This window comes from Falco biarmicus, chromosome 9 (assembly GCF_023638135.1).
Source record: "Falco biarmicus isolate bFalBia1 chromosome 9, bFalBia1.pri, whole genome shotgun sequence".
In the NCBI taxonomy this organism is placed as follows: Eukaryota; Metazoa; Chordata; class Aves; order Falconiformes; family Falconidae; genus Falco; species Falco biarmicus.
In genome coordinates, this window is record NC_079296.1 from 46441719 (window position 1) to 46464243 (window position 22525).

A 22525-nucleotide genomic window follows, 5' to 3' on the forward strand; every position below is an offset into this window, starting at 1 on the left:
CGAATGAACACCACTCACATAGCTTTAATTATTAATACGGACTCAGTTAGCAATCCTTGATGAGGGCACCAACATAAACTTATTTTAAGCACGCTTTTATTTCAGAAAAGGATCGTTCTGCATGGTGCAGTGCAAATACTGAATTTGAACTGCTTTTCTGGTGTTTTCATGTTATGGAACAGGCGGGAATTTCACCACATTTTTATAATTTTCTTATCAGTACAAACAAAACCTTTTTTTAAAAGCAAAATCACAAACCACATGGAACACTGTTAGCCCTTTCCTGTAACACTAAAATGCTCCAGGAAGGACTTCACCTTATTTTTTCCCAATTCAATAAACTAGGAATCCTTGACAATCTACTCATAAAGAACAGATCAAATGGTTTTCTATATTTTTTTTTTTAAATAAATTTCTAGTAAAATTTCCACTGAAAATATCCTTGGCCTTGACTACTAATTTGAAAAAAAACCACAATGTGACACCTGAAAGCCAAAAAATCTGTTTCCACTTACTGGCAATCAGTAAAATTTCAGAGACATGCTTTTGTTTTCTTCTTTAAAACCCCAGACATTTAGAAGGAAAGAAGTGACTTCTCATTTGTCATTGAGATTTTTTTTCAGGGGACCAAACCGGTGCCTCACCAGCTGAGACACATGCACCATCTTCATAAGTCTAAAGGGCTTGGCCAAAGTGTTTCAACTTAAAACACTTAAAATTAGTTTTCAGTCGTGTTAACAGATATTAAAAACACATTACTACTAAAAAATTTGCATAACACAAAATTTAACCAAGCTATCCCTTGACTTTTTGTGCTGTGTTTTCCATAGACAGTGCTCTACACAATCCATCCTCAGCTCACGCGGAGAAACATGGCAGAGCAGGGAGCCAGCCATGCAGAAAGGACACGAAGACCGCTTACAGTCAGCAAGGCAATACAAAGACATATTGTAAAGAAAATAAGTTATCTACCTCTGTACATCCCACACCGCCATGAAGCAAACTAAAAGCCAATGTTGTGTAAGGCGTTTACATTAAAGATGAGGAAAAAAAGAACGTCATGTAGTAAGTTTGTACACTAGTACCGGCTCTAGATGGCTAGCAGGAATTTACTTTTGACTGATACCGCTGGGGAGACGCACACCTTCCTCAAATGCATTCCTCTACTTAGTATTACTAGTTGAAGAATTTTAAATTGTACTGGCGTACACTAAGGCTCCGTCATGTTTTTCACTAAACAAACACGTAACACAGAGCCCCATCCAAATCACTAGGTGTTTTTACGTAACCCAAAAGTGAAAAAAGCCAGTTTGGAAGCATTCTGCAAGACTTTATTTCCCTCTACTTCTTAATGGCATGATGCCAGATATTCAGAGCTTACAGGAAAAATATACCACTCCAAAAATTATCCCCCTACAATTTCCCAAGTCTGTTGTTTCCCTCCGCTCTTTCCAACTGGATGAATACATTCTCCAACCCTTTGGAAAGCTCTGATTCTCCCAAATCCAAATGCACGGAAGATCCATACCTGGTCCTTCCCTACCAAGAAAGAATTACCTCAGGTGTTGTTTCAGAACTGGATGTTGCCTGCACCAGGCTATGAGCGATGTTATCTGAAGAGGAAGACTGAAAGTGGTCAGAAATTTCCTAACTCACTGTAAAAAGAAAGGCGACTCTTTTCTGGGAAACCGTTGGAAAACACAGAAGCATTCTGACCCCGTTCTAGGTGAGCAGATGCAGTTGAAGCCATCAAAAGGTGAAAGCAGCAAACCATTTATCAGCTCGGTGGCTTGGACGGCACCTGCAGCTAGCAGGTGGCTATCACCCCCTGCCTCTGCTCTTTTAAATATCACCACACGCGTTTACAATAACCATTCATGCAGCCACACACATACGAACAATCCAGCCGCTCGCGTGGAGACTGAGATGGCAAAATCGAGCCGGCAGTTCAGCAGGTAATACACAGTACCTCGGAAGCTGAAAGCCCTTAACTTTTTCTTTATAGTCCTGACAAGGCCTGTGAGGCCTGGATGACTTATGACTGCACAAGGTGGGAACGCTGCCTTCCATTTCGCATTGGGTTGCTACAGGTCAGGCTGTGACATGCTTGCTGCTGCTTCTTGGCGCCTTACTCTACACACAAGCTCATCAGTTAGAGCCATGCCTGCAAAGTACCACGCTGCCGCTCAGCAAGAGTTAGAGCATCTGAATCTAACCCCTGAAATCAGAAAAAAATCATCGGGCCAAATAATTACATTAATTCCAAAGTTTCTGAACCTGCAGGCACCTGCACCCTCCTGCATACACACAGAGTCCTGCTATGTTACAGATTTCACATATGTCCACGCACACATGTGTGCGTGCACGCACGCAAAGATACAGAGATAACACAACTTATTTCTGTCCATGTGGAAAAAACGATCACAGCTATGCAGGTAAGAAATAAAATGCTACTGAGCCCCGCTCCCGCCTCAGAAGCAGCAGAAGGGGCCACCATCGTCTGACATTATGGGACTACAGCATCCATCCGATCAAAGGAAAAAAGATTAAAGCATCACACCCCGTTCTATTGTCACACACGTAGACCATGCAACGCATTACTACAGCCCAGATTACAGTTACAAAATCCACCGGTAACAGCCCTGTTATTAACATGCCACCTGTTACCTTTTTCAAAATGCTGAAATTATCTTATGATCGTTTTCAGCTTGACAAATGCAGTTTAATCTTTATTGCATCTCAGCACAGACCTGCTTCATCCATGTCTTATTTATCTCACGTGTGTCGGAATGCAACCCCAAGCCCTCAGTCCCCCCCTGCCACCAGGCATTCCTTCTGCTCTGCTTTATCAATATACCTGGGTTTCCATATCCGACTGCTCCTTTACAATAAAAAACACACCCACCCAGTATTCTACCATTGCCTGTTGCCTTGGTAATCCAAATGCCTGGGTACTCGCTGATTATCGGCGAATGAGACTCGCATTGTTCACACCGCAGCGCGTCTGCTATGTTAATGTGAGATAATGGCAGCCAGAAGACTCCTTTTGTTCCCAGCTTTGCTGTTTATTCATAGTGCCTGGAGGTCAGCGACTGCTACAACAACCGGGGAAGGCACGGCTGAAAGCGTGAGCAGATTCCACTTCTGCTTTTGCCTCTGAGACAGGGGGAAACACCAGCAGCCCCGCACAGCGAGAAGGGCACCGGGAGCTCTGCAGTCTGACTCACGCAAGGTGTAGCAGGCGGCTCGGAGGAAGATTTGATGGACTTGCACTTCCGAGATTTTAGATGAAGCTGATTTACGCTCCCCGACAACAGCGAAAAGCGCTTTCTTCGAGAGGCGCGGCGGGGAGGGCGGCGCGGGGGCTGCGCGGCACCACCGCAACTTGCTGGAAGCCAGCGGGGCTGGGGGCGCCGGGGCTGGCCGGGGAGCGGCGGGCAGGGGCAGGGGCAGGGCGGCCGGCAGCGCCCGGGGCCAGGGAGCCGCGGGTACCACCGGGCCGGGCCGGGCGCGCCGGGGGGCAGCCGCTGCCGAGCAGCCCCTCGCCATGCGGCAGCCGCGGCGGGGCAGAGCTGGCCACCGGCAGGGCTGGGGGAGCCGGGCTGGGCTGGGCGACCCGGGCTGGGCTGGGCTGGGCAGGGCAGGGGGAGCCCGGCTGGGCTTAGGGCATCCCGGGCAGGGCTACCCCCGGGCAGGGCTCAGGGCAGCCCGGGTAAGTGACGCGGCCGGTGAGGGCCGGCTGCGCTCCGTGGCACATACGGGGCAGGGTCTGCGAGAAACGTCTCCCCGAGCCGCCTCCGACACTCTGCCTGTCAAAGTTGTTTGGAAATGCTGTTGCTGACACGGTGACACGGGCAAACAAACCATCACATCGTATCTCCCCTGACGTGGTAAGTGGGAACGGAGAGCATCAACAGACTGTGGTACCTTCCCCGCATTCTCAGCTTGGTGGAGATGACATGCAAGAAGGTGCCCCGGCTGGTGTGCTATTCCTCATTCCTGGAACAGCCCCTTCGCGGGCAGAAGCTAAAGGCACTGTCAGTGCCTAAATTCCTGTCCCCGACCCTCCGCATAGGTTGCTGATGTGCTCTCTCTGTCTATCGAGCTGGCTTTGTTGTCATCTGTAGCGAAAGCCAGTCAGGAATTTCTTAGCAAGAATTTCTAACCCGTTTAATTTTAGGGAAACCATTAGAAAAGCCCTCCATCCCTGCAAATAGTAATGACTATTTCCTTTTCTTCCCACTGTGATACCAGAGACTTGAGAACCCAAGTGTATCGGAATGGCAGGAATAAAAAAGACAAAACCGTGTATTGGGAATTCACTTCTTTTGTAATCTACTCACAGGGAAATCCTGTGGAGGCTCACATTTTCTTCTAAGTGAATGCATGACAGATACGTGTAAAAAGGCATCAAGAAAAATCCTAGGTTTTAGACGAAATACACATCTCTGCTCCTGTTGCCAAATTATCCCAAAAGAACAAAAATCCTTTAAAAAGGCAAGGTATTTGCCATCATTTATGCCAGTAATTTTGGGTTTTTTTTCCACTCCACTGAAAATTGAAAACGTCGCCAGACTGTAAAACTCCCTCCCTGCTTAGAAGCCATGTCACCTCCTGGCAGGCAGGCTGGAGCGCGATGCTAACAGCATCAGCACCCAGCACCCAGCTCCTCACAGCGAACTCACCCTGTGCTGAACCACGGGCTGTCCCTCTGCCAGCCCTTCTGTGCCTGGAAAGGACTGCTAAACCTCACACGTGGACCTGACGCTGTGGTGGCTGCAGGGTACCGACTTAGTTCTGATGTTCCGTATTCCAAAGGTACTCAATCCGGTTAAAAGACTCCTGATGATTTTAATGAGTCTTGCATCAAAGAGCTAGGCAAAGTACAGCTTTCAGTGTCACCGCGCAGTTATGCTGACAGTCAAAATTGGTAAAAACTAGGGGTGTTGCCACAGCTGAATGATTTTTAACTCCATGCCATCAGAATGAGTTGGTTTCATTGAGAACAAGTGACAGGGAATCTTCCTAACACTGGAAGAGGAAAATCACCTAGACTCAGCACAAACCATCTGCTTTTGAGAGCATGTAAAGAGCATGATACTGTTGCGATTATCACAAACAGTAAATTGCAATCAATTAGCCATTTTCAGGAACTGGATGATCAGTAAGGCCCAAACATGAGAATGACAGCTGTCTTTTCAAAGGTGTTAGTTACCTTATTTTAAAAACCAGCATAGGCAGGGCAAAGCCCAAGGTCAGATTTTGCCTTAGTCAGCAGACATACCTTAAATAACATTTGCCTAATCTGTATCAGGATTTTTTAAAGTATCAGCTGACACTTTTTAATTAAAAAAATATAAAAAATTACAAAACAAAACCCTAAACCTTTTTATCTAGTATATACAACACTTACAGGAAAAAATTTTGAGTACATAGCATTTACATGTACTTATCAGAAAAAAAATATAACAGTATAGTAGTTTGCGTTGCTACATACTGTTACTGCAATGGCACTCACTTTGCCACTCTGATCAATACTGAAGAGCTCTCTTTTCATATCCATGCAAGGTGCTGTACACACAATAAGAGATGATCCTTATTCTATACATTTTCCCAAGAACATGACAAATATATATTTGAAGAGAAGTTAAGCTGCCCATTACTGTTTTCAAAGATCAAGTCTCAGATTCTCTTGTCACCACAAGAACTGACCACAAACTCAACTCACCTAAAATTAAATGCAGATTTTTCATATGAAAATATTATGGGTTTAATTATTAACAGCTATTGGTTACATATTACCAGTTTTCAACTACAGAATATTAATAATTTGCTTTTAGCTTCAAACTTCTTTCAAGGTTTTCTTCTACCTCCTCCCTGTATGTGCTAAAACGTGCATCAGTGTTCTCACTTGGAGGACAAGATGGGCAAACAAGTCTTGGGACAGTACTTTTGAGCAATTATTTTTGTCTTAACAATGCTTAAAGCATCAGGGGCCTTAATACTGTTCTGAACAAATCCTGACCATTTATTTTTTTAAAAGAAATAGCACTTCTGCAGAATTTTTGGATTCTGAACTTCTATTTTCTCCTGATGGTGGATTTTAACATTTCTTGACAGAAAGGAAGAGAAGAAAAAGGGAGGCTGCCCTTGCAACATCAGGACTACTACAGATTGCTTTACTGGGTATATTCTCTTATATTAGGATTTACCATCAGTCCCTAACTGTATATATTTCACAACTTCACAAACAGAAAGATGAAAAGGCTTTAAAACAATCTTATTTTTCACGAAAGAGTTTTGAATTCCTTTGCAAAGATTGTTCCTGTATGCCACAACCACATGCAGTAAGGAAGTGATCCCTGACTTCAAACTGATGTATAAAACACATGCAACATTCTCGTTTTCGTAGAAGTGTGCATAGGCTGCACCTGACCTTTCACTTCAATCTTTTCTCTTATCCAAACATTTTAAATGTCTTTAATCACTATTGGTCAAAACTGCCTATGCTGGCAAAACTGAAGAGGCAGCAACCTTTGCAGAAACTCTGACACTGTTTTTACTGGTACGTTATAGCCGGATCACTCCTGACTCTTAACAGACGATGTGAGAGCCAGTCCTAACCACACAGTGACAATCCTGACACCAGAATTGCCATTCTTTTCTAGGAGCTCCTATCACTGTTGAAAGTTCAGCTCTTTGTAAAGTTTAAATTGGAAGAAAAAAGGGACCCCTGTACAGCAAGTTTAACCAATAAAAGGTATTTATGATGACTGCCTGAACATAAAACAGTAATGACAATAAATAAAGCACCTACTGTACTATTGAATTACTACTTAATTTGATCTACTATTTAATTTTCTCAAAACCTCTGGCACTAAGTAATTTGTGATGAAAATAATTTTATCTTCATATTTTTCATCAATCTTGACTGCCCTATACAGCCATTGCTGCCCTTTGGTCACTAACTGCAACACAGCCAGCAATTAATAAAGACGACCAAAATCTGGCGCAAGAAAGGACACAGTGAGAACCCAAGAACGCTCAGGACAACATACCAAACTGCAACTAACAGCTGTCTATTTTCAGGAGACGTTGACAAAGTAAGCTTTACTACATGCTATGCAAGGAATGAGAAGCCCTGTAAGGGCTTGCATGGGTCAGATCCACCTTAAACTGAACTAGGGTACAATTCCCCTGGGACTGATGGAAACTGTACCCATTTTAACCAAGACTCAATTCGATCCACATGTAAAGGTCTACCACTTAATGCAATTAAGCATTAGCAGCAAGTTGATCAAAGCAGAACATGTATAACGACAATAATTTGCATTTACAGCACTTGGCGAAGACCTTAAATTCATCTAAAAGTAAACAATCAGCCACCTTGAGCAGGATCTGTTATTACAGACATTAAGTCCCATTGGAAACTACAACACAAAGAAGTTACATTACTCTCTGCAAGCTGGAAAGCATGAAATTTTACTCCTATGCAAAAGGGACAGCCCAAAGACTACCAGCTCTCCTTAAGTCCGCCATAAATCCCTTAAGTAGGACTTTAATTAGAAGTTATACAGGATTAAGGATGTGGATAGGCCTCATACTGGTCCTTCAGTACAGAAGTGAAGTTTACCCACATGAATCTGTAAAAAAGTTTAAAAATTAAATAAACAAAAATAGATGAATCTCATATTAAAGTTTGAGCTATTACTACTCTACACATACTTAAAAAAAGATTGAGGATTTTTTTATTTTTTTGAGAATTCACTGCTCATGCTGTTCAAAAAGTAGAGGAGTTTGCAATCCAACCAACCGCCCTACATTAAGAAGTAGTTATTTAGCTTAATTTTTCTTCTATATGCAACACTTGATCATTCTGTTAATGAAAAACTAAATTTAGAAAGAAATTAGCACATACAGGGCCTACTCTGAAAGCATTTGTTGCAGGTGTGCACATCCCTGTATGGTTTATATTCCGGTCTCTGTAAGTGCATTTGACCAACAGTATCACTTTCAAAGCCCTTCTTGATCAGTCTACTTCAGGCCTCTCCCACAACTCAATTAACTTTTTAAAATAAAAGGTTGTCCCTAAAAATAGGCCAGACCTGAATTTGCTCCAGTGTATGTGCCTGCAGTTTCTTAAGTATGAATCCTCAGATGTGGATTCTTGTGATACATACTTGAGTCAGAATTTATTTTAAATCAGCTGAGCCCTGTTTAACTTTGAGACTAAGCAGCTGTGTTTCTGTAGTGTCAGGTACATCACAGTTCTAGTCCCTGACTAGCGTTCTGGGTCATTTTGTTGCTAGTAAAAGCAACAGCAGAAAAAGCTCCGTGTGAAGTACTCAAGATAGCCCGATGACAGGGGAAGAGGGTTTTTTTGTCTAGTGATATTCAGTAGTTGACATACATCCTATATTCCCTCTGTTAAGCTACATAAGGTTCTTGGTTGTTCTAGTTTCATATCTAATTCTTTCATAAAACTTGAAGTTGCTGGCTACATTAATTTCTTGTAGGAAATGCAAAGCATACTCCTTTTCTCTGTTTGTTTGAATTCACACAAAAACCTTGTGAATTACAGATAAGATACTGTGAACTTTAATATTAAGCTTTTGACCCAAATGTATTCTAATGCAAATACAAATGTTGCTTCATCAACAGCTTTATCAGTAGGATTCTACTTAATGGCTTTTCATCTTTTGTTGAATTCAAACAAACAGAAAACTCAATTCTTCTTCACCCCATACTTCACTACTGCCTTACAGATGGATTAAAAAACATCCATGAAAATAAACAGTTCCAGTTGGAAAAAAAAGTTGGAGAGCCACAAGATACCTCGTCCTAATGTACCACCTGAGAGAGTTTGAGCAGTCACGGCGATGGCTAAATTACAGATGAGACAACAGCACACACTGAAGCAGCGATGCAGGTAATCCAAACCCCAAAGAGGCTGCTGCAGCCATTAGAGGTAAGAAGTTGTGCCATGGAAATTACATTTCTAGAGGGCATCTCACAGGTAAACAGCAGTAAGTCAGAACTGACTCCCAGTGCCTTCCTCAGCAAAGCATTTCAAGGGCAATACTTGAGAGAAACTTGTAGGGACTGTTTGATGCTGGGCAGGATGTTCTACCATTAAGCAGAATATTGGGTAATCCGGTACTGCCAGAAACGCTGGTGTTTAGCAGAAGAAAGTATTCATTTTTTGACATGTGACAGAGTTTCTGTGGAAAATGGCCATGAAAGAAAAGGGATGTACCTATCTAGTAACGTAGCACACGGCCCCTGTGAGATAGTACAGTGCTTTCATCTTTACTTTATAGACTCTAGGGGAACAGAGGCTAAAACGTTGTATGAGAATCGGGCATCTAAAGACTACAAAACTGTACCTAAGAGAGTGTATACACTGCACCACACTTTTTCTGCAGACTGGCCACTAATTTCACCTTGGCTTCTGCAAAGCTTCTCCCAGGTGTAAAAATAAATTATTACAGAACAGAAGGTTTTCTCCTAGTTTTCTTAGTTGTTTTTTTTTTTTTTTAAAGTGTGTTTACAATCATTTCATAAGCAACTGAAAAAAAAAGAGGCTATCCAGGTACTGTGAAAAATCAGTGATATTATTAGCCATACTACAAAAAAAGACTTTATTCTTGAGGGCTGTAATAAAAGGCATAGCATTTGCATGGTTTTCCCATAAATACAGCAAAAATAAGGGGAGAAAAACCCCAACCCAACCCCAAAAGTGGTTTCCAGGCAAATTCGCACATGTAAATGCACTGGTACAAAGATGTCCCTAAGCTGCAATTCTAACACAAAAGTTCAGGTTACTTATGCTACTATTGAATCTAGGTACAAGGAATTTAGCCTCATCTGCATGACTGTAATCCTTGACCAACAAAAGTGTCCTACACTAAAAACAATTTATTCTATTTGTGATTTCTTTAATGTGATCCTGAGGGAAAGAAAGGCTTAAAAAGAACTCCCAGAAACACAGAGCACGAAATGAACGTTTAATCCTGTCTACACTTACTCTTCAGTTTTGGCCTTGACCTAGGCTCTGCAGACAAGAAATACAAATACTGCTCCTCCACTTAATTTGGTAATCAAGGCTTCACATCTTCAGCTTCTTCTAGCATCCCTTAATGCTCACATTTTCTCTATATTAACATAAGCACTTTGTGATTCTCACCTGGTATAAGGTGATATAGGACATTCTCCCATCTACGGCTACAGCCGCTAGACAATTGCTTTGTATACATTTCAAACGACACTTACAAACCAGAACATCAGCAAAACGTTTTCAACCTCAAAAAAGCCAGTTGTATTTAAATGAAGAGTAAGAAAACGTCTGGTGAGAGACATGTTGTAGAAGTTTATCTTTAGGGCACAACTTGAAGTCTGAAAGCAAGCCCACTTGATCTGAGCACAAGTTTGAAAACGAAAGCGTTGCTTCACTATGCACCAGGCAATAGCAAAGACAAAACCTGAGTTTATTTAGTACTTGCTGTAATTACAGATCCCCTGTTGTCTGCAGTGCTGTTCAGTGCATGAAACAGTGTAGCACCTCCCTCAATGGTAACAAGCATTGCAATTACCAGACCTGTCACGTGGTACATCTGTACTACAGGCTGGGCTGAGACTCACCTATGAGAGAGGGTGGGTTTCATGGAGCTCATAGAGTTCATGGGGGGTTGCATGGGTAGCTTCCCTGGAGGATCGTTCTGCCGGCTTTTCTGGTGGCGAAGCAGCAAGAGCCGTCCCAGTTCCTCACACCACGACGAAAGCAGTGCTGTGCAAACAGAACAAAATGACAGTAAGCGCACGACTGAAGAACCGGCACAGCCGAGTGCAGGCGCAAGCTATTGTAACGGGAGTCACCATCTGAACAGCCAAACCCCAGGAGTGAAAAGCTTGTCCATGAACCACCACTCACATTATTATCCAATCAAATGGAGTCTGTAATTGCCCTACACTATCATTATAATGTTTTTACACAAGTTTCAAACATTCTGCACAGCCCAGGAGGCACGAGAGAACTTCTCTGAGCTGAGCGGTGCAGAGATGAAGAATGGATGAGGCACAAGGACATGGGATAGCTGTTGTGAGTGTAAAAAGACAAAGAAGAATTCATTTTACACTAACAGAAATGTAACAAAAACATACAGAAGACATCACTCACAGAGGGGAGCAAAGAACAACAAAATCTCTTTTCTGTTCGGCTATTTTTGTGCAAAAGATTAATTGGAGAGGCATGACGAGAAACCCACATGCAGGAATTCATTTCCAAAACTGCTATCAGCTACCAGTCTTGAATAGATAAAGAGTACACGGCCACACTGATGTATGGACACAAAGTTAGGCACTTAAATCTATATTTGACCCAGCACAACCCCTAAATGTGCATTGCCATTATGTGCCTAATCTTCTGGTCAATGAGGGTAATGCTGTGCTTACAGGAAAATCACGCTTATGAACTATGAAGATGCAGAGATTTCCCAGAGGGCCGAAAAGCTTGCAGCTCCCTCTGAAGGCATGAAAGGGGTCATTATCTCTGAAAACGTGGCCTCTCCCTTACCCACCCACACTCGGAAAAGATCAGCCCCTGTTACAGAAACCACCTACTTGGCAGTAAGCAGAGCCCCAGAAAGTGACGGTGGGTGAAATCTGGCTCCCGTGAGCGCACCACCGAAGCCTCCGGCAGCCCCTGACTGAACCTCAAAGCTGCCTCTGATTCCAGCATCAGAAGTGGCTCTGGTAAAAAGTCACCAAGGTATGATGCAGTGAAGAGTTTCACCGGAACCAAGTGCAGCCTAATTGCAAAATTCTGCAGTTGAAGAAACGTTCTCAAGTGGAAGCGCTTGGGGTTTCTCCTTCTTTAAAGTATGCTTTACAAACCCCTCAGAACAAGAAAACGCTTCGTATTTAGTTTTTAACTAAGTGTTTTCCTGAGGTGTTATGAACTGAACACAAATCAACAGATTGCACAAGTAGGTGAGAACCAGAAGACTACTCAAAACCCAAGCTGCCACAGTGGTTTAGAGTAGGAGAGCTCTACATGTAATTTCAGCCTTGCTAGTTTGAAAGAGACAAGTGCAGAATTCTCTAAAATTGAGGCTTTTATTTTCCTTTCTTGTTTTTCTAATGGCTGTCTTTTCATCAAATAGCATAATCATAAGCAGCAGCAAAGTATCATTTCAGGACACGCCACCTTCTTTTTCCAGCAGCTACTCACAGGTAGCTACTGGTATTAACACATGCTTAGAACAAATTCCAAGGAGATTAACTGTAAAGTCATATTTGAATGGGGAAAAAAAGGAACCCGCTTTGCCAAGAACACCCACAAATATGATTTTTCAGTACAAGAAACAATCGGAATTGCTGAAGTTTAACAGCTACACAAGAAAGATACTTAAAGCCCAGGCCACTCCTGTGAATTAATCACACATTTGGACAAAGGAGAGGTAGTAATTTCATTGCATTTATCAAGTGGAAGGTCAAGTGTGGTGTTTAGGGAGGCATTTTAGAGCTCTGGTGTGACAAAAAGGGGACACCGCTTCTTTATGGGACTAAATATGGTCACTCGGAAATTGTCAGCCTCACATGTAGCCTACAGAAAGCAATCCCCTGAGCTCTGTGAAACGTTCCAGCAACGAGTGTCAGTCTAAGCTGCTTCTCTATTAGCCAAGGAATCTGTCAACAAGCATTTGATCAAATTATACTCACCTTTTATCCCTGGCATATCATTACTAATGTGTCAGTGACAAAGGCCCCCCTCCCCCTTTCCCAGCTGCCTGGAGATACAAATCCCTGCCTCGCAGGGTTTCTTCCTGCACACCATGGCCACTTGAGCTCTGAGAAACACGAACAAAGCGTTCTGCCGAACGCTAAACGCAGCCATGGTGGGGTAATAGTGGATGCTGAGCACTTCCACAACCGAGTGTAATTACTACGGCATCAAATGGAAATCGTCCATCTTAAATGAGGCTTTGACAGGAGGAGGGAGCTGCTCCTTCTGTGCACCTATATGCACTTGACAAATAGGATAAAAAGCAACAACCCAATGGGTCTGAGGGCAGGAATCTGCAAACAAAAGCCAAACCTGCTTGGAAAAAAAGCAGAGTAACTCCCGGAAAAGGAATATGCCAATGAGATATGCTTTGGTGAGGTGGAGGCAAGAGAAGATCTTAATGAGTTGTTGTTATTACTGATATCCAATACGCACATTTATAAAGGTGAAATGTAAACCATCACAGAACAAACAGGTCCTCAAGGTAAGCCGGGCTGTTTCCTTCTACAAGTTATTTGGAGAAGACTCGTGTTTTTAGGAACTAAGAGACTGTAGGTATACAACAGCAAATTTACTCATCCCTATCACAGCACTCATTACAGAGAGGTTTAACCTTTCCTCCCCGGGGACATTTCGACTCATGTACCATGTATAATAATCACTCTCTTCCCTGTGTCAGTGTTTGTGCATGGAATGAAAACGGAGCTGTTTGTAGCCGCTGTAGGAGTTACCAGTCCCCGTCTACCCAGCTCAGCAGGAGCAAGAACCCTCTAAAGGAGTCTGCGCTCCTCGGCTGGAAATGGTGGTCTCCCTTCTCCCCTGCCCTATCCACCTCCACTGCTCCACCCTCCGCTTGGTAAGATGAATACACACACACACACATCTGGTACAGCTGGCTTCTGGAGAACATCACTTCCTGGGCTATTCAAGCAAGATGAAACAAACTCGAAATGAATTTACAGATTACACTATTCATCTTTAGTGTACTTAGTTACTGCTTTTTATGCTGACAGTATTAGGCGCATCTCAACTCATTTACACTCAAAGCACGAGAAATTCTGTATCATACTATAATGAACAGATAAAGCAGCAAGCACAAAGGACAGCTACAGATGGTGCCAACAGTCAGTCTCTCCCTCTCGTAGCACAGCCAAGCAGCTGCTTTTTCTCCCCCCCTCTGCCCCTCCTCCTTGTACAACAGGAGCACAGATTTTGCAGATGGACCATCCACACTGTCTCTCGCAGCCTCTTGCTGCGGCAGCTTAATGATCAGATTTAAATCCTGCTCCTGTCTGCATTGCTACAATGTCCCTTCCATATAATGATGTGGCTTTCCTGCTCAAGTCAAAATCAACTGTTGCAATGGGGGGAAAGGAAAAAATCCTTAAATGCACCCCCCCACGCAGCTAAGGTGTAAAATACAACCTGGTTAATACACCACAATTGACATTTTCAATCCCTGTTCAGTCACAGAGGGCTCTGCCAGCTCATGCCAAAAGACGCATAATAATGGCAATCGAACGAATGCTGACAGTTTAAGTGTATTCACACATTTATTTGGCTTAAAGGGACACACTCTGGGATGATTGGTGCAATATTTGACCTACTTTTCTCCATTTGCAAAACCTGTATCATTCTTAATGGGATTGCATTTTACTTAAAGCGTTGATGTATTTTCATAGGAATAAATCAATACTGATTTGCTAACAATGACTGTGTTAAGAAACCAACACAGAAATGAGCAGCCTCAGCTTTCACATTTGTGAAACAGAGAAAAACAGGAAGATGTAAAAAGAAAAGAAATTTCAATTAGAGTAGCCCAAGGGGTTTCCCTAAGGAAGCAAGAGAAAAAACCTGTTCAGAGATATTTAGCTTGCTGCTACCCGGTCCCATTTTTGTTTCTTCTTTCTCTGAAGAGGACCAGACGTTGCAAGAGTGTGTCTCAGCACAGAATGTGACCGACCTCTCCTTAAAATACTCATAAATACTCCCACACACCCAGAGCTGGCCACACTTTATGTTCTTCTGGATGCCTCCAATAGTTTTAAATGCTTTCATTGAAAAAATCGTAAGACATCGCAATGTATCCACACTGGGGACAAGGAAAGGGAAGAAGGCTGGAAGGCAAAGATTTTTATTTTTTTTCCCTTCAGCTGGAGTCACATTTCAAGCATTCCTCTGCAACCACAGAGCTAAGCCCTGTTTGAAAGAGAAAGGAAGCAATTGTTATTTAATCCCCCACCTCTAGGAGCTAGGTCTTTAAGAATGTGCCAAATATTGCAAGATTTGCAACACAATTATTAGGATTGACACAATTATTAGGATCAGCCGCATCCCCCCATCCCTGGTACTGTTCCTTTCCTGTGAGAGCCCTTTTGTGCTGAAAACCTGCCAGGCAGTAGGGGAACAAAGGCCTCTGCTGCCCCTGCTCCAGGGCACCTTCCCATCCCGAAGAGCCACGTGAGCCCATTCACCCAGCAGTAGCATCACAACCGCTTCGGAAGCACTGGGCCCTTCCATTAGGAAAACCAAGAAGTTCGAGCTGGGGGAAGCCAGGGATCACGTCCAGGCTGCCCACACCGCTTCTTACTTCTTGACGACAAATGATGCTGGCGTACTTGCAACAGTTATGTGATGGATGCTGATGACGCAGCTCAAAGGATAGTTTATAGCCACAGCATCCAATATCGGTGCAGCCCACTACAATCCCTTTTGGGTCAGGGAGCAGAAAGCGGAAGGAAAACAGGCTAAGCGATCAATGCTACCCCATAGACTCACTAATGCATTTCATCAGCTGCATCCACACCAGCACCGATAGCTGCAGTCCTGTAACTGACTGATTTAACTCGGTGGTGCAAAATGCCATAGTAAGCATCTCCAAGTGAATGAGCCAGTGGGCTCCCTAGAAAGCAAAATACAGAGAAGCACGGTGCTAATCTATTTACCTATTATGATACCCTAGTATTAGTTACAGCTTATCACCTCAGTAAATCGCTGCCTCTTGTTAGGAAACATGCTTAAAGGTGCAGCAAACTGTTATTTACAGGCAGACACTGTATTTACAGCCACAAAGACAGGTGAGGAGGGGATAGGACAACAGCTCAGTAATTTCAATGCCTTCTGCTTCCCGGGAGACTGCTGGAGGAGCACAATAGGATTACCGCTTCCTTGCTGCAGTTAAGCTGCAGTAGATAGTTCAATAGGCAGACTGGCAGACCTGTAGTTCTTACTCACTGCAATGAAAATATTAGGAAAAAAGGAGGAGTCTGATTCGGAGAACTATCTGTTCAGCACCGTCTCGCTAGTTTGGTTTTGTGTCTCAGAAGGAAATGCATTTGGCTGAAAAGATGTTTACAGCACAAGTACGAAAATACAGCATTTTTTTGCAATCATATCTGTTAATTTCATATTGCTCCTAGAAACAAATTCATATTTTTTTACACGGAGAATTCCAGATAGAGTGGAATACAGGGATACCGAGGGCTTTCTATCCTCTTCCGTATAGACTGCAATCTAAATACAGTTTTTATAAATCATCCAGTGAGATAATCTGGTGGGGTGGGAAGGGAAGCAGCGAAGAGGAGAGGAATGGAAATAACTATTGTCTTGGTTATTTAAGAACGTTATTACTTTTTACACAGGAAAATGGAGACTATATACTGTTTGGAAAAATATATGACAAATGTTAACTACCTAATGCTCAATGTGTTGTAGTGTTAGACAAATAACTTTGATTGCATTATAAGGACAGACTCTTTGTCCACAATTTTGGGAAGCAGCAAATCAGATGTTTTCCTCCTGTTTTGAAAGCCATTTTGCTTTTAAAGATCTGGGAAATGGAGAAAGAGAGAGAAACTTGTCATCTCAAACTATTTCAAGGACTGATTTTCCTGCAGCTCTCCTCCTCACAGGAGTACTCCAGCAGAGCCTGGCAATGGCTGGCTAACCCGTCCGACAGTCAGGGCAGGAATGCAAGGCCACAAAGGAAATAGAACGGATCTATCCATTAGGAGAGAATCAGAGTATGTGTTTGCCCCTCCTCTTCAGATCTTTCAAGGTGTCCTAACCCTGCGACAGACGAGCCCTACCTCTGTCATTACACAAGCTTCTGCTCTCTATCTGCCTCAATGCCGAGTGCACAAAAGGAGTATACATAACGCCAACTACAAAGCAGAAGTAGTCATTTCTCAGCGGTCTGGCTGTTCAACACGGACTCGCCGCAGCTCCCAGGGAACCCAACCCCTCCTCCCAGGCCCACCTCCCTGACTGCCAGCAGATGCCCACCCTGCACACAGGGGCCCACGGCACAGAGCCAGTGCTTGCTCCCACCTCATCCCCGGAGGCTTACACCCCAGCTGCCTGCTTTTTTGGAGCAGCTGAGGACTGTGCTTGCTGTTCTCCATCAGGCAAAATGAGCGATGTTAGCTTGAACAGTCTGAATAAGCGAGCTGGATTAAACCGACTGACTTCACCTGAAGTTAAAAGCCCCAACACAAACATGCTCTGCTAGTAGGGTAGTGAGGTGTACCGCCTCCAAATGCACGCAGGTTTAAAAAGTGCTAGTGCCAACGACCACACGGCAAACTGCGTGGAACTGAATTCCCCAGCAGAGCAAAGGAGGCGGCTGCTCAAACCCTGCTCTGGGAGGCATGAACCGCCCCGCTAATCGCAACAGGAACACAAAGTCAACACCCACGGTTCCATACTGTGAAACGGGGTATGGTACGTGTTTCTACCTCCAATCTCCAAGTAATGCCCTTTATCGCCAATGCCTCCTTCATTGCTACAGCTGTGTCCTGCAGAAATACCCAGCTTTGCCCCAGTAGGATCTCTAATGCGGTTACATATTATCATCAAAAAGCCAAACACCACACAGGTATGTAGCAAAATAGATAACCCGGGGAATGCCTAATTAAACTGAATGTAATACCAAATTAATTAACAGAGGTTCTATTCAATAAAACCCTTACTGCGAACCACAGAGTTATCTAGCATGCGCTTGCGAGGCTGCTGCATGAGAGTGACACCACGTACAAGCCTGGTCTTGAATATGGGTCCAGCTATATATATATATGTAGGCCTCCCCAAAAGCTCTTGCCAATTGGAATAGTACATGCAAGAGACATGGATTTGAATACTGCTGTCCTTATGCCATGACTTCAGTGGAACTGGGATTCCCCAATTTCCTTCTACACTTGCCAAAACTTGGCAGAGCATCTTACCAGATTCACTACATTAACTTTGAAGTAATACATTACAAACCCAGCAACAACGGCTCGATTTGGCAAGCACAAAACACCCTGCATGGATCCAGATAAAATACGTAAGCATCTCATTTAGGCTTAGCTGTACCCACGTTGCTACATCCGAAAACATGCCCCATTAAAAAGACAAGACAAAGCTGGTGAAAGGCCACCAGCAAGTGAATCTTGGATACGGCTCTCCAAAGGAAATGCACTCCAATAGCATTAGACTCCTTGTTTTCTTACTCATCCAATTGTTCGTTTTCACTGCTTAGATTTCAAACAACAGTGTCTTTCATTATTGCTGTATGCTTTTATTTTGTGATGCCAGTTCAAGTCATCAACAGATCTCACACGTAATACAGCCATCTGAAAAGTGGAAGTCACTCGCTTTAACCCATCTTTGGCTAGGTTCAAAGCGGTGACCTGTAGGTGAGAGGCTCCGTTTCACTTAATCCATCCTGAGCCCTCCAATTACTACGGCAAACAACTCCTGAGCTAACATTGCCACTAACACCCAAAAGTCCTAGAAAAAAATACCTGAGGCATTTAACCAGAGTTTGAACACGGGGAATCCCTGCACAATCAGTATGATGATGGAAGTCACAAAAAGCGAAAATCGGGTTGGCTATCTTCAATACAAAAAAAAGAATAACTGCAAAATTGGAGGTTCAGTTTCCAACTGAGGAAAATAACCCAAATGATTCAAAAGGACCAAGAGGGAAGTAAAAAATGAGTAACAACCAAAATGGATTTGTCAGGAACAAATTGCACGCACACTTCTTCTGCACCTTCTTTATGCTAGCAGACAGGAGACCTTGAGCACAGATTTGTTTGATTTTAGTGAGGTTTCAGTGCTGCTTTACATGACATTCTTACAAATAAATAAGGGAAATAAGGTCTAGCTGAAGACAACACAAAATGGCTGGAAACTTAAGCTTACTGAACTATTAAACCAATAGTAAGTAACGGAAACAAGCATTACCAGATGGGTCTTTGCAGGACTTTGTTCTGGGTCTGAAATTACTGAATGCTTCATTTACGGGTAGCCACGATGCAGAAGATAAAGGGCTAGAACATATTTGCATTGGGTTCGTGTGGCCAGGCTCAGGGGGATGACGACACGGATGGAAGACAACGACATGGTCTACAGGGGTGGCTTCTGTGAGAAGCTGCCAGAAGCTTCCCCCATGCCCGATGGAGCCAACGCCAGCCGGCTCCAAGACGGACCCGCTGCTGGCCAAGGCCGAGCCCATCGGTGAGGGCAGGGTGACACCTTTAACCGCCGCACACCAGCGACTGCAGCCGCAGAGAGGAGCCAGAATGTGTGAGAGCAGCAGCCCCGCAGCCCCCCAGGCCAGCGCAGGAGGAGGCAGGAGATGCTCCAGGCACCGGGACAGAGATTCCCCGGCAGCCCGTGGTGCAGCCCACGGTGAGGCAGGCTGTGCCCTCAGCCCGTGGATGTCCATGGTGGAGCAGGTCCCCACCTGCAACCAACTGAGGACCCCGCTCTGGAGCAGGGGGATGCCCGAAGGAGGCTGTGACCCCGTAAGTCTACCCACCAAAGTGTTCTGCGTCCATTTACAGATGATACAAGCTGGAAAGAAGCATCAGTTCACTGCAGAAGTTTGGTGTTGAAGCCATCTTGAAAAGTAGGAGAAACAGTCTGAAACTACGTCCAACAGGGACAAGTACAAAGTATGACACTGTGCACCTTGCCAGCAACAGGGTGAGAACCGTCTCCAAAGGCAGGAATTCTCAGAAGCACAGCTGAAGGCTGAGCCGTGCTGTGCTGCCACAGCAAACTCAGCCATGTGCACATGGAAGCCGAGTCTCAAAGACACACAGTTCTCCTTCCTCTCTACCCCACCACAATGTACAGCCACAGAAGGGGGAGACAAATCATCAGAATGACTAGGAAAAAACCCTATCAATATAACCTCTAAGAAAAGATGGCATGGAGTAGGGCGCTTTGTGTGTGTCGGGCTTTTGGTTTGTGGGAGGTTTTTTTGCTTGGGTTTTTTTTTTTGGAAGAAGGAAGATTGACAGCAGTATTCCAATTTACTAAGTAACAAAGCATTATCCATATCCACAGTAGAAACACTAAAATATAATAAAGAAGGAGAGAGAAAAGACACCAGTTAGGTAATAGGAGCATCCTAATGCTCCTAAATACCCTAAGGGGTAAGCTGAGGAATTTCCATGAATGGAAATGCTGAGGAAAGGTCAGATAAACATCCAGGGAGAACCCTTTCAGGGATTCTTCAGGCAAGGGGGCATGGCATAGAAGACTTTTGGAAGTCTTTTGCAATCAAATGAATCTATGATTGTGAACAAAGGAATTTCAATCAAACAGCCCACATCGGAAAAATATTTAAATCTGGTTTGTATTTATAATTATTCCAAAAAGAACAGAAGTGTAAAAAATATTTCACATCTCAGTTACAGAGTGGAGAGCTCCTGCAGGGACTGCTGCACTGGCTGTCCAGCTACATGGCTTGCTGGCTACGTTTTAAAGATGAAAGAAACCGAGAGCAGGTGATGTGCTGAAGGTCACACCATTTGTGACACAACGAGTCCCAGAACAGAGTGGATCATACACCTTCCTCTCTTTGCAAGGAAAAACCACAACCGCCACATCAAGGGGTTACTGCTCTGTGCCCGCAGTCTCTGTGCCTGCCATGGAACATTTTCAAACAACAACTGTAAAACATCTGGAGAGGCTTTCAAGGAGGGGAAAAAAAAATTACAAAAACCACACAACCAAAATTTATAGCAGAAACGTGTTTCCAAAGTTAACATTGCACAGCCAGAACTTCTGAGAAGGACCAAAAGCTATTTTAGGAACTTTAGCTTCTTGGTTCTGCAGTCTCGCTCTTTGCTTTAATTTTACATTATTTTATATTTTTATGGGAAAAGAATGTTTTATCAGGTGTCCTCAGAATTTTTTTATTTTTGTACGATTCATGTAATACAGCCTTTGCCAACTTCACTTTTAAGGGCTGAAGGAAAAAAAATGTGTTAGTTTTCTATGCTGGGGGTTGCACGACCATTTTTCACACTATACAAACTTTGTACTTGAATAGAACTAAGCTGAAAGTGCTCTGACCCTACCCTTGCATCTTGTTTTTCATTCTGAAAGAAAAATTACAACCATGTACAAAATAATCTCTATGTGCTGAACATAAAAACAGTTAAGGACATCAGCAAAGGGAAACTCAGCCTACAGGAGTTTTTAACTTACCTATTTCTGCTTGAACAATGCAGAGCAGAGAGGTGTGCCTACACTGCAATTTCAAGGCAGCAATGTTTCCCATCTCACCGCCCAGCTGATGCCTTACTTTTCTGACAAAGTCATTACATCTCTTTTTTCCCTCTGTGCCCCACCAACTCCACAAACCCTGTCATCTTCTTTCCTTTACTAGCAACCTGCTCTGCTCCTCTGGTACCAATCACCTTTTCTGAAGAACTGCCTAATTAATTAACATTCAATTAACACACCAAAGTTAAATGCCAAATAATTGTTCCCAAGCTGCACTGGGAACTTGGTAACTAATCTGAGCAAGAGACGGGCTTCTGTACCCTGAAAGTTCATTTCTTCTAGCTGCGTCCATTAGGTTAATGGGCATTTCTCACCTCAGACATGGTTGCATTAAAGGAGCAGAGTTTGTGAGCCATGGATGCCCCTGCTATGGCATTCTCATACCCTTTAAAACACAACATGCACTATATGTTTCTTTTATTTATTACCAAGAAAGCAAACCCAGCGAATCATGTCGTCTATGCTGTTACGATTAGGGCCACACAGAAAACTCAAGCTGGTGTCAAGTAAGAAACATATAAATAACCCTACCCTGATCTTCAGATTATTTTGATTGTATTTTCATGATACAGTGTTCAACAGCAACAGTGCCTTCAGGTAGCCTTGTCTTCTGCTGCCTGTGCCCATGCCCCGCTGCGCCTTGCACACTCCCAGCTGTGCTGAAGCATCTTTTTGTATGACCACTCTGTGAACCTGACCAGGAATCCTATCTGGTTTTTTTCTTTTTTTTTCTTCTTTTATCCACGCCCCCCAGCATTTATTTGGTTTTGTTTTGTGTTTTTCCTCCAGCTAGATGAATTCCCTGCTGTGGCTCAGAGCCTGGCCCCAGCACCAAGGCTACGGCACTCTGCAGAGGCGGAAAGCAGCCAGCTGTTTCTCTGCACAGGCGGTATCCGAAGACACGGCTCCAGTGCACACGTACACGCCTCAGTTCAATTAGCTGAGCTACAAGCACACAGCGGTTTTGAACACGAGACTTCTTTATCTAAAAACCCAAGTACGAACATTAGTATTAGACAGATTAGAAATTGCTGTTTCCTTGTCTTCAGGGGAATGTTTATGGTTTTACATAGGTAGAAATAGGTTATCTACAGAACAGGGGAGAGGTGAAAAAATGAACACGGCTAATTGCTTTTTACATGCATCTAGGGAAGAAGCCAGGAGAAATCACAGCCC

At 43.6% G+C, this 22525-nt stretch overlaps 1 protein-coding gene across 10 annotated transcripts in view; it reads right to left on the minus strand.

Moving 5' to 3' along the window:
* ZMIZ1 (zinc finger MIZ-type containing 1) overlaps positions 1-22525 on the minus strand; it is a 307512-nt gene that overhangs the window by 42652 nt on the left and 242335 nt on the right. For all 10 annotated transcript variants that reach the window (XM_056351251.1, XM_056351244.1, XM_056351245.1 and 7 more), the window contains one exon: positions 10642-10786. In XM_056351251.1, coding sequence (XP_056207226.1) covers positions 10642-10786 — 145 coding nt within the window. The remainder of the gene's footprint in view (positions 1-10641; positions 10787-22525) is intronic.